Source organism: Populus nigra, chromosome 13 (assembly GCF_951802175.1).
Source record: "Populus nigra chromosome 13, ddPopNigr1.1, whole genome shotgun sequence".
Lineage (NCBI taxonomy): Eukaryota > Viridiplantae > Streptophyta > Magnoliopsida > Malpighiales > Salicaceae > Populus > Populus nigra.
In genome coordinates this window covers 2,631,677-2,644,261 of record NC_084864.1, presented here as the reverse complement: position 1 = coordinate 2,644,261, position 12,585 = coordinate 2,631,677, and the positions used below count along the sequence as shown (strand labels likewise).

The window sequence follows — 12,585 nt, the reverse complement described above, 5'->3', positions numbered from 1 at the left end:
ACATGCTTTAGTATATAAAAAAAATACTTGAATAAGAAGATAATTTTACCTAAAAAATATATTTTTTTTCTTTAAGATTTAAATCATGGATTTTCACAAATACCTATTTTGACTTTCATAAAATCAAATAAAAATATTTTTTTTTAAAACGCTATTTTCTATAAGTTTAGAATTCTTTATTTGAAGAATATCATAGTATTTTTACGAGCACACCAATAAATTAAAACTTCATGATAGAAATAAATATAAAACCATGAGTATATTCAAAGTAACCAGTCATATTATTACATTATACTATATCGAAAGAATCAATATATAAAATCATTGACATTGATAAATATTGAAAGGAAATATGTGCCCTAATATTCCACGAACACAGCCAAGCAAATATTATATAAGTCATCGCCCCTTTTCAAATAAAAATCATAATTAGCCTTAAACGTTGGTCCTTCAGCAACATATTTAACCAGAGTATCGTGACATTCTTTACCGGATCCCGTGACTTCACTACAAGTATCGTAGTCCAGGCTCTTTTCATCTCCAAATATGTAATCGAAGATTTTGTCTCCAATAGACTTTGAAATCGTATTTGCACAATTTTTCAAAAAACCTGGCAAAATCTTCGTGGAACTTTCTGGTGATGCAGCTAGATTTTCGTTGTCAATATATTCAGCTTTGGTTGATTCATCTTCATTTTCGATGGCAAGGATAGGAGAGGCTATTAATGTTATTCCCAAGAACAGAAGCACCGCAAAAGAAATGTTGTAAGACCTTGCCATTGCGATCTTTTTAGATAATTTGGGGCTAAAATTCTATTTTGATGGTGAAGCATATACTCTTACATCCATATATACATATATGGCTTAGATGATAAAACAGGTGCAATATAACAGTTATTTGTAAATTAATGTTCAATTAATGTCGATCTTAATATAAGATATACAAATAAGTTTAAAATTAATAAATAAGGACAAGGATTAAGTCTCTAATGTTTAACTTATATATTATTTATTGTAGTTGTATTTAAACGGTCTTATTAAATTCCTTAAATGTTGTATTTTTCTTGGTATAAATATTCTCTTCTTAACTCTAAATTAATTAAAACTTATAATAATGACAATAAATATGTTTCTAGCACAAAGGCAAGAGAATATATATTTGAATTATTTCATTGCTCTTAATTAAAAATAAACAACGACATGGTCATCAAAAATCAAATGAATCCTGCGGATCAAATTTTTAAAAAATAAAAATTAATTTCTCTTTAACAGAATTAGTTTTTACAAGTGCATATATACAAATTACAACATATATAACTAAAACAAGTTTTTTATCAGCATCAGGTATCCGGGTCAAGACCCAACTAATCCTGAGAGTGCACAGGTCCTCGATAAGAAGTTTCCTGCAAATGAACCACGGGTAATTCATGCACTTTGCCCAAAGGTGATGGCCTCCTGGAATTGTTTGCACCAAGCATTGTTTTCATCTAGCAAGAGTCAAACCTGGAATCTTGAACAGAACGCATTACTAAGTTCCAGCTCTTCTCCTCTATGCTATGGAATAGCTTTGATCGGTAGCATGCCTGGAGTCTGAGCATTGACAGCTTGCCTACATTAAATTGGTTAAAAAGGCTTCTTTTTTTAGGTTCATATAACAAGCCTTAGCAGGTTTCATGGCAGCTTCCTCCATCAAAATTAATTTTAATGGAGACTTTCTTGGTGATAAACACAGTGGCAGTACAGGTTTGGTAGGTAATGGTGGTATTTTTTATGTTTCTTGTCATAAAGAAAATGACAACACATTGTATATTACATAAAAAGTCGTAAATTCAAATGTTACCCAAGTAATTTCTTGAATTTCTAAAACATTTTCAATGGGAAGAATATGGTTAAAATGTACTTTTGTTCTGTAAATTACTCGAGGAATTAAATAATTACGAGCCGCATCAAATAAAAAAATTAGATAATAAGTAATGTCATGAAAATTATTATTTGTCATTGTTATTATTTTTATTTATTTATATATACATGTTAATTTCTGATTTCAAGTCTATCGGGGTCACGTCAAAAGTTATTTTAATTTAGTTACCTTTTTCTTTTGGACATATAATTATTTGTAAATTAATAGACTTATCTTCTAAAACTTGAAATGTAATATTAACCTATAAATTTGGATATATATAGTATTTGTAATTCTATATATCTATTTAACCATTCATGTTGATAGTTGAAATCGAATCCTTCACTTGATTCACGCTCTATGATATTATTATGTAAGATATAGTTTATATGATTATATTATGTAATAATTGAATTATGCATTGTTATTTTGTGAACTTTAATTGTATGATGTTATTGAAAAAAAGATATGTTGTGTTAATAATGATGAGTTGAATTGAGATCTAGGATAATTGGATTGGATTGTGAAATGAAATTAAAAGTGTAATATAATTTTGTCGATAACTTGAAATCTTCTGGTATAAGAGAGACTCCGCTGAAATTTTGGTAGAAATTTTGTGGGAACTTGTATATAAAAAAAAAATTTACACTGAAAATTTTCAATGTATCATTAAACATGACGTAAAAAATCAGGATTAATATAAAAAAACCCCTGAATAACTTAAGACAACCTTTAAGGCCTCAAGATATTTTTTTACATGTCGATACAAAAACAAACTTTTTTTTTTCCCATATTCCCCCACCTATTTTTTTCTTTTATTATATAAAATATTTTTTCCAATTTTATTATTTAATATTTGCCCAATTTTAATTTTAAATTTATCTTTATAAATTATTTCACTTTGATTTATATAAAGTTATGATTTATATAAATTTATTACAAACTTAAACAAATATCCTGATATTTAATTTATATTTAATTTATAAATGATTATTTTTATTATCATATAATTGAATATAAATTTTTTTTTAATAAAAAACAAAGTTTTTAGATCGAATAAAATTCATCACCTAAATTGTAAATTTTTCAAGTCAAGCCGCAAATTCTAAATCTATATAATACAAATGCTTGGTCAAATGCCTATATAATATATATTCAAAAAATAGACCACTTCATTTTTATTTTTTTTTATATGGTCAAAATGAATTGTTTCTTGTTTCTTAAATTTTCAATTTGAGATAATTATACTAAGAATATATATTTTTTTTTATAGCATGCATCCAAATTTCTTTTTATTATTCTCATGACCTAGACCTCTGGCTGGATTGATCCGATTCGAGTCTTATAACTATAATCATATACAGGTGAGAAACTTGGAGGGACTTGCACAATGAGAAAGAATCAGAAATCCAAACAAGCAATTTCGATGAAATCTCAGAGATATCTTGATCAAATCACACCATATGGGAAGGTGCATGGCAAAAAAGAATTTGATTTTTCCATTGATGATGATATATGATGGTGATATTCAACATTAGAGCTTAAGAACTTTAAAGATGCTACTATATCTACATCTTCCTCGAAATATTTCTCTCGCCGGAACTATATATATATATATATAGCTATACAAAGCCTATCAGAGGGAAAAGACTCACTCCCTTGAATACTGCATGAGCTCAAACCACTGCCACCATAAAGGAAAGGATAAAAATCAGCATGATTAAAAATGCCGGTGCTTCTATAAAATAATTGTTCTCCAAAAAAAAAAAAAGAAGAAAATAAGCTTACCTGTCTTAATAAATCGGCAAGAGTCCTTGGAAGAGCTTCGATGTTCTTCAGTACAATATAATATGGGAAGGGAAAGGAATCAAGGTATTTTGTAAATTTGAGCACTCTTTTTTCACCTTCACCCACAAATGATGCTTCCTGGGGACCAGATAAACAGATCATGGAAAAGAAGTATGCATTAGAGGAAATGTTTGTCCAGTGGCTGTGAATGAGTTTCTAGAAAACAAAATAAAGACTTACCATCTGGTCCATGATTGACTCCTGCGGGCTGTCCAGCACCAGAAATGCCACCATTCGCTTCCGACTTAAAAAGTCCCTAACACAACGCTTCAATTTCTCCTGTATAGATATACATACATGGTCAGCTTCTGTAATTACACAGCTAATGTTACATTAACCATCAAAGATGTGTGACCTTACCCTTCGTCCCCCCGAATAGCTAGGTAAAGGAAACGTACCTTTTCATGGAACCGACCATCTGCAATAATCAAGACAAGCTGTTGCAGCGGGTTCTGCCCAGAAGGAAGTCGTGCTTTTGCAACTGCAGCATCCAGCATGTTGTTTAGATACTTTAAAAGATCTACAACAGGTTCATCTGCAATGGTATTCTCTTGCTTGAATGTCAAACTGGAGATGATCTGTTCCAACCAGAAAAATTAACAAGAGAACTTTACATCTTCTTGAATACTCTTCAGTGATATGGAAAACACTGGCAAAAGAAATAAATATCCATTCAAGCATAGAATTGAGAAAAACAAAACATAACATAGTGTCACTAAAGCTTTTTCCCAGCCTCAAATGAGAAGGATACGTTACAGTGGGAACACTAACCTTTTTCCCAGCCTCCCCCGTGAAGGGCTGATCAAAATCATGCAGGGATCTTATATTTCCCTTCTTCCCAAAACTTGCAACAGCCATGTTACCCATTTCCAATTGAGACATGGCACGACATACTGTCACTAAAGCTTCAACTGCGACATCCCCACAGCAACTCTCAGACATACTGCGAGAATCATCCACAGCAATGACGACTTGGTAATCACGTTTGTTAGGCCGAGTTCGCCTCAGCCATATTTTATCTTTTCGGTAGTGACTTGCTATGTAAGGAATTACCTAATTATTTTCCAAGCACAGCAAAGAACATCAGGAAAACACTAAAGAGCAAGTCAAGTACAATTAAAGCATCCAATATCAATAGCGAACTACAAGTCAACAATGTGGTTTACCTTCTTCATGTTAATTCGTTTGCCAGTCTTATAATCCCCTTGAAGCTTACTGGCTACAGTAGGTTCCAAAACAAGACGTAACTGTTCAGCCAATTCTTGGGACAACCTTGTTGTGCGCAACTCGTATCTGCTCCAAAGAGCAGAAGCACTACTTATGACATCAAGAGGAACTTCTTCAGGACCCTGGGCTTTTCCCAAGTCGTTGTCATCTACATGAAGATTATCGGGTTGATATATGTCCTCACTCAAATAAGACTTCCTGACAGAGATCGCACTCTCAGGCAGATTTTGTGGATCAACACCATCATGATCCTGAACTTCAGGGGGTCCCTCCTTTTCCGACTTAAAATCTGAGATCTGCAACTGTTCTTCCATCTTATTTTTTAGGATTGAGGCAGAGTTATTCAGATGCCATTCTTTAGCATCTCTCTCCTCAATCTCCATCTTGGTGACTTCATCTCTTTGAGCAGCGAGACCATCTTCATCACTCCTAGTTACATTGACATTGGACTCAACCTGCTCAGAGGTGGCAGGTCCCAATGCTTGATCTGTTCCCTTTTCAAACTCAGAGACGAAGGCATAGTCATCAGCATTCTTGTCCTCTATCTCACCTGACGCCTCAGTGGTGTCTCCTGGCAGATCAACAGACACTTTGACTCTTTCTTTCCACTCCTCAAGGGCATCCCCAACATTTCTGTAAGGATTTGGTTGGGCTCTCTGATCAGATGATGATTCCCTCTCAGGGAACTGAGCTTGTTTTTTATCATTAGTAAATCCTCCACTGTTTGATGAATCTGAGACCATCAGATCATTCTGAGAAGTATTTCCAGAAGGTAAGCTTCTCAGAGCGAGGTCGTTGTGAGCTTCACTTATGTTAGACATGTTTGCTTCTGCTGTCACATTTTTTGAATCAGATGCCTGGGAGGGACCATTCGGCTGTGTTGCAGATTCTGCACCATGCACATGATCACTAATTAGATCAGAAATTCCCAGATCAAATTCATCGTTTCTTGGTTCCATTGCATTGGTCTCAGATCTCTCTTCTCTATCCCTCCCTGGTTCATCTTTTACAGAAGTTCCATCAACTGGTTCGCTATCTGGTTCTTCCATAGTTTCATCAGCAGAAATTGTGTTGTCTTCCTCATAGTTTCCATGCTCAGCAGACTCATCACCCTCTTCTGGACTTATTTCTTCCTTTGAATCCAAGTCACCTTCTTCATTCATGTCCTCATCCATCTCCATATCCTCTTCAGCACCTTGATTTGATTCATCAAGCTTTAATCCAGTTGGATCAGTAAATGCTGCTTCCTTATCCATATTCATGTCATCTGTGTTCTCTTCTCTATCATCAAGATCATCCTGGTTTCCAATTTCATTATTTTGTTTATCAGGTTCTCCAGGTTCATCATCAGCAATAGCAGCAGAATCCTCCTTGGCCCTAAGCTCCCGGCTACTTGTATCATTGTCCCTAACTGACGGCCCAGATTCGTATCTTTCATTAGTGTTATTAGGGTTATCATCTTCATCCTTATTCTGAAGTTTCTCATCAACAACTTCACTGTCTAATCCAGCTTCCCCCATTGCAGAATCCAGTTGCTCATCCTCACCGTCTTCCTCATTCTCCTCTCCAGAGTCATCACTCACACTAAATGTATCAGCCGTAAGATCCTCCATCTCAATACCTTTCTCATTCTTATTTGGAACTTCACCTGAGGCATCTTGTTCATCACCTGGCTGAAGTTGCATATTAAAGGAAATTTCATCAACAATGCACAGCTGCAAAAAACAAGCAAAACCCAATAAAGTAAAATATCAATAGCAGTAGACATGCCTTTTCAGAAGTTCCAAGAAGTTGATCTTCGTCAGTTATCTGATCACTGACATCATTAAGTCCAGAACCTTCCCCCATGCCAGTTCCACTTGCAGTTTGAGATTTATCATGACTAGCTTCATCTACCTCGTCTTTGACAGGAATGCCGAAACCTTTGGAGAACAATGAAGCCAAAACATTTGCCAGCTCACGGGTCATTATAGATACCTGCATGCAAAAATAGGTTACAGAAATAGACAAGATTCAGATTGATGCCATTAACAACCCTTGGAAACATGGGGCAGATTCACTGTGACCAATAAATTAAGAGATGCATTTTCACAGATGTTATTTGTTTGGCAATTAAAGATCCAAACTTACTGTTTTATGCATCGCTAAAAGATCTTGAAGTAATCCATCACAGAAACCTAATATTAGCTCCAAAAGTAAATGAAGATGCTGAAAACACCTTCCAATGTGAAAAGAAATATGGGAAGTTTCACTGCCAGAATGGTCCACCATTTTTTTCTGATCAAGCATATTACACGAGATGAGAAGGCAATAAGAAATGACCAAATATATCTGATTTGTACAAAGTGGTGATAGGATAAACATACCACACAAGTTATTATATTGAGAAGAATATCACATAATTCTTCCACATTCAAGCTTTGAACAGATGATTTAAATAAATATTCCCATGAAGAAATATTTTCCAATGATTCTTCAGATAGAGCGCCTCCATCACCTGGAGAAATTTGTTTTTCCAAAGCCTCCATAACAAGGTTGTGCGCTTTCTTGAGGGCACTGTCAAAATCAGCTTCAAGCTGATAGTTATTTCCACTGTTGTAGTCAACCTCTTCACTTAAATCTCTTGACTGGCTCCTTTGCTTCAGAGCAGACTCAAACTGGTCAGCCAACATCTTCCCCTGCAAAAAGTTAAAAGTCCATTTTTTGCAATCATTTTGTCAGAGGCTGCATTTGCTGCCACAAATTTGCAAGAAACTTGTTTACGGAAGTGCCAGAGAAATTCATTTCAAAACAGTTTCAGAAAACATATATAAGATACCTCTTTAAATACGTCATCAAAATGACCAAGCAGTGTCTCTATGATGAAGCTTCTATTCCAGTCTTGCTTACGGAAATCAAAGAAATGCTCCTCAAACTCCTTAATGACTTGGAAGTTTTTATACACCAACTGTTCCATTTGTTTTGAAATAATGTAAGGACGTGAAGGTCCAGCAGATATAGTAACAACACGGCCAAGTAGAGATTTATCCAATGATTCCTGGAGAAGACTTTGCAGGCCTCCTAGTTGACCAAGAAGATAGTTATCCAATGACTCCTGTAAAAGATTACTGATAAGAATAATACAAAATCTAGCATGTTTAAATGACAGAATAGGAAGTGCAAAACTTTTGCACCTTGGATTTCTGCGTAACTGGGATAAATTTTTCAATGAATTGAAGCACATGATTTGCAGCAGGTCTGACACTTCGACAAGACTTCAAATGGGTGCTTTCCACTGTTCTCAGCAACAGTGATTCCTCAGCCAACAGAGTAGTTAGACCATCAAAAAGTTGCTGCGAAAAATTTAAAAGAAAAAATATTAACAAGAATTCAGACCGGAAAGTGCAAGCACAATTATAAAGTGGAAACTTACCTTTTGTTTCCACATGCACTGAAAGAAGGCATGCTGATTTTGTACAATAGAGTACTCACTGCTAGTTCTTTCATCAATGTCAGTGCACTTTACGTACGAGTTTTCAAAAGCATATGTACATTCCCGCAAGCACTTCAATTGCTTAGAAAAACCATAGGCAGCTGCACGTTGTGATTGTTGTATAATAATGAGATGGTTAAGAAAAGAGACTGCCCTACTAGCCTGCATGGATCAAGAAATAAAAGTCATGTGGATCATCATGAAATGCATCAACATCTTGTAAACACTTAACCAGATAGAGACTGTGATAAAATGCCTAGCAGGCAGACCAGACGGGGAATATTTTGATTCTTAAGTTGACCAGAATTATTTGAACTCCAGCCACAGAGATATACCTGATCATAAGTAATATCACCATGGGGTTTCAGGCATATCCTTTGCATAAACTGCACAGATGCCACACTTTTGAAGTAAAACTCATTGGCTGATTTCCACATAGTATCCACATAGTCATCGGGCAAACATTGCAATTCACTGGAAGTAGAAACATCAAAAGCTTCACCAGATAGTCTACTTGGTGTCAGCAACAAATGCTGTGCATTGTATGATGGTTGAATGAACAACCAGTTGGAGCTGTTGGATATCTATTAAGGACCATCATGGGAAGGAAAAAAGATTACTTCATCTTATTTTTCAACCATAGAAATAATAATAAGCACAAGAAAAAAAAATCCTTTTACCTTCATAATTTCAAACTTGTGTTTATGCAACCCACTAGTATCTAATAATTTTAGTAGTTCAGATAAAGCCCTTTTCTTCCCTACACCTTTTCCTGTGTCATTCCAGAGATCATCACAATCCATAGCAGTTTTGAATATCTTTTCCACTGTCCAACACAAAACATTCCACTGTTCATCACGTGATAGGTGAGAAGAATGGGAAGCGAGGCATTGCCTGGTGATACTTGTGACATCTGCATAAAGTGTAAGTTCTTGAGACCCTTGCACTTGAAAATATTATTTTGAGCTAATAGAATAGCATTTATAAACACGAAGGAGGGTGCGAAAGAAAGAAGGAAAAGACCTTTATTATCAAGAAAACTTAATCCCAGAGTGTTTTTGAAGTGCATGTCCTGCAAAGTATCAGTTACTTTTTTCCTCCAATCAGCTAACCATATAGACCTGCACCAAAAACAAAATAGTAAAGTTCAAAGAGCAGGACAAGCATCAATGACAATCAAAGAGGATATAGTAGAAAAAAGCTAACCTGTCTTTTTCACAGAACTGTGTCGGATCTGAAATAGTGTTCTTGTTATCCTTCAAGGCCTTTGGAAATTGTAGAGAATGAATTTTTGGTTCTTTCTGCTGTGCTTCTCGGTCAAGAATAAGCATTACAGGTTGTTGCAGCAAATCCTGTCAAACAAACAGATGACAACATATTTATCAAGTAAAACATTCTTTCAAACTCGCTAGAATGCTTCTGTCACTACCAATTGCAGTTAAGCTTTATAATATAGTTGCATCCATCAATTGTAGGGAACAAAAGAAAGAAAATCAAAAGAACGTAAAATCACAGTAGGCATTCTTCCATTACTATATTATTGATTAACCATTTTGTGTAATTCGATCATTCTTCAATCTATCATTGTTGCACAATACTCACGTCCTCAGAAATAGTACAGACATGTTGTGAAGTTTTTCACCATCACAGAATTGTATTGTCATCTTTATACACCATACAAAAACCCTTTATATGCTAAGACCAAAAAAGACCTCGTAATCATAAGAAACAAGATGAAGATTTTATTAGAGAAACAAAAGGCATACAGAAATGAAGCTGCAAAGATTAGAATGCAGTTAAAAGCTACAAAGCATAGTGGAAACATACAGAAATGAAGCTGCAAACATTAGTATGCAGTTAAAAGCTACAAAGGTTAGTGGAAACTAAGGACAAGAGCTCTCCCAAAGCCAACAGAACCATAGATAGTATTGAAATTATTAACATCTAGCAAAAACGAACAAAACTGCATTTTCTGTGTTCCAACTAAACATGACCAGCCCTATTTACACGAGTGTTATAGTATAATTGTACATGACCAGCTTGATTTGAATTAACAATTGCTGCATAAGGAACAAAAACAGGCTCTATGTATTGGTGTGCTAGGTTAGTTCATCAAGACCTAAAGTAAATTACTTGACCTCAAGTAAACTTGTCTCAAAATTTACAGATTCTCTCAATCACAAGCATGCAAAGAAATTGCCATTTGTATGGTAACTTTGATGTTACTTACTGTGTACTTTAGTATTAGCTTTCTAAGCTTCTGTCGGGTCCTTTTTGAGTTTTCAACAGACAAGCAAATCTCTGTTCGTTCCCAATGGAATAGCTTCAAAATGTCCTTCAGTTCCATCTCAATACCTTTTCTGTTAGCTTCAATGTCCTCCAATATTCTGAGAAGATAGAAGAATATGGTAAGCAAAGAAAAGGCACATGAGAATCTCTATAAGAGAACAGATATTGAAGGCTAAAGGTACCCACGTCAAGGCAGAATTAGTCCCTGAACTAAAAATTTAAGAATTAACCACCTTCAACTATTTTTCTATTTAAATCAAGTGCTTCCAATAATCTTAGCTAAGTTTTCAGACAGAATTAACCCATTGAGCAACCCCAAATTTTTTTTATTCATGTTGGTAAATGGAGTGCATATGTCTTTCTTTTCTTTTTTTTAAAAAGAATCTAATCTGACTTTTTTTTTCTTATAATCACATGCTCAAAAAATCTATTAACTTGGATCAAATACTACAAAAACTAATGGAAGAACATGGTTTGAAGAAAAAAACAGATGACGAAAGGCAATTCCAAAGTTCTTTGTACTGGACTAATTCTATTTTGAACAACAGCGGGCACCTTTTAGCCAATATTGAAAATCATTCCCAACAAGGAACTCACCTTGGCAAGAACTGAATGTAGTATCCGAAAACATTATACAGAATCTGTAGATTTTTTTCCTGCCGCGTACTGTAAGGTTCATTTATAATCAGTACTGTTCATAATTTCTCAGGCATAAAACAGCATTGCTAGCTATTATATAGCTTAGCATAAATCATGTAAGAAAAAACAAGGCAGCTAAAGGGTATGCAAATCATAACTGTCTTCAACACAGCTATACTGTGAAAGATGAAATATCTTCCTCAGAACACCAATGTGCAGAGACATGCTTTACCTTAAATAATTTTGCACTTCTAGGCATCTGCCAGCAGTGATTTGACCGTGGAGAGAAAAAAGAAGTTGAAGACGCGCTCTAAATTCACCGATGCTGGAAGTTCGAATGAACTCCTCTAAACTGCAAGATCCATTTGTGTTAACTAAAGGATTCAGATGGAACAGAAACAGAAGAACATGAAAAGAAGCAAGTCGAATCAAAATGTGTACATATTATTTGGTACATGCCTTTCTATAGTAGATTGCTCATATCCAGCAATATCAGCAAAATGACTGTGATGCAAAACTGAAAATAGAGGAAACCACAACTGCAACAAGAAAAACACAAAAACTGCGCAGTCAGAGAGGCAAAGAAGGGAATAAAAGAGCATATGAGGATAGAAAGAGAAACTTGAATCTCTAAGAATAATGCCCAAATTGTAACGCATTATGTTTTGCCTAATCCTTTTACTGGTGCCTGAAAGGTTTGGTATAATTCAAAATAAGTATCTTATCCACACCAGTTTAATCCAAAATGTTAAATGCCACAGACCTGCATAAAAAAGTGATATTCAGAGCAGAACTAGTTATCCCAAACCATTGCCTTGCGTACATATGTTTTGGATAAGTTCCATATCAATAGTAATCACATACAACCCTTAGATCCAATTAAAGACATACAATCCCCAGTTCTGGCATTATAAATACTTTTTCCTTCCATGCAGTTCTCTTAAAGCTCAGGTCATTTGCACTCAAAGTTTCTATTTTTCCACAACCAAAAACCAGACTATAACTTACCTTGCCAGCATTAACGTCATATTGCTCCTGCACTTCATGAAGCAAAGCGGGCCATGAGTCGAATTCCATCTTTTGCCATGAGCATACCAGAGCAGAAATAGGTTCCAATTGATCTACATGCCAGGATATGAATAAAAATGGAATTTACAAACAATAACATTGGAAATAACAAAGGTATGCATATCAAGTGTAGATGCAACAGA

The 12,585-nt window shown here is 34.9% G+C and overlaps 1 protein-coding gene across 2 annotated transcripts in view; it reads right to left on the bottom strand.

The window, feature by feature from the left end:
• Positions 1-3,375: 3,375 nt before the first annotated feature.
• The window catches only part of LOC133671338 (midasin), a 38,234-nt gene continuing 29,024 nt past the window's right edge, over positions 3,376-12,585 (bottom strand). For both annotated transcript variants that reach the window (XM_062092061.1, XM_062092062.1), the window contains exons 57-77: positions 12,383-12,495; positions 11,834-11,913; positions 11,607-11,726; positions 11,333-11,401; positions 10,677-10,833; positions 9,653-9,798; positions 9,470-9,567; positions 9,127-9,359; positions 8,782-9,030; positions 8,387-8,608; positions 8,148-8,306; positions 7,793-8,068; positions 7,341-7,652; positions 7,105-7,251; positions 6,741-6,951; positions 4,914-6,643; positions 4,519-4,800; positions 4,146-4,325; positions 3,928-4,026; positions 3,688-3,825; positions 3,376-3,583 (exon numbers count right to left, since the gene is read on the bottom strand). In XM_062092061.1, coding sequence (XP_061948045.1) covers positions 3,551-3,583; positions 3,688-3,825; positions 3,928-4,026; positions 4,146-4,325; positions 4,519-4,800; positions 4,914-6,643; positions 6,741-6,951; positions 7,105-7,251; positions 7,341-7,652; positions 7,793-8,068; positions 8,148-8,306; positions 8,387-8,608; positions 8,782-9,030; positions 9,127-9,359; positions 9,470-9,567; positions 9,653-9,798; positions 10,677-10,833; positions 11,333-11,401; positions 11,607-11,726; positions 11,834-11,913; positions 12,383-12,495 — 5,054 coding nt within the window. In that variant the 3' untranslated portion in view covers positions 3,376-3,550. The remainder of the gene's footprint in view (positions 3,584-3,687; positions 3,826-3,927; positions 4,027-4,145; positions 4,326-4,518; positions 4,801-4,913; positions 6,644-6,740; positions 6,952-7,104; positions 7,252-7,340; positions 7,653-7,792; positions 8,069-8,147; positions 8,307-8,386; positions 8,609-8,781; positions 9,031-9,126; positions 9,360-9,469; positions 9,568-9,652; positions 9,799-10,676; positions 10,834-11,332; positions 11,402-11,606; positions 11,727-11,833; positions 11,914-12,382; positions 12,496-12,585) is intronic.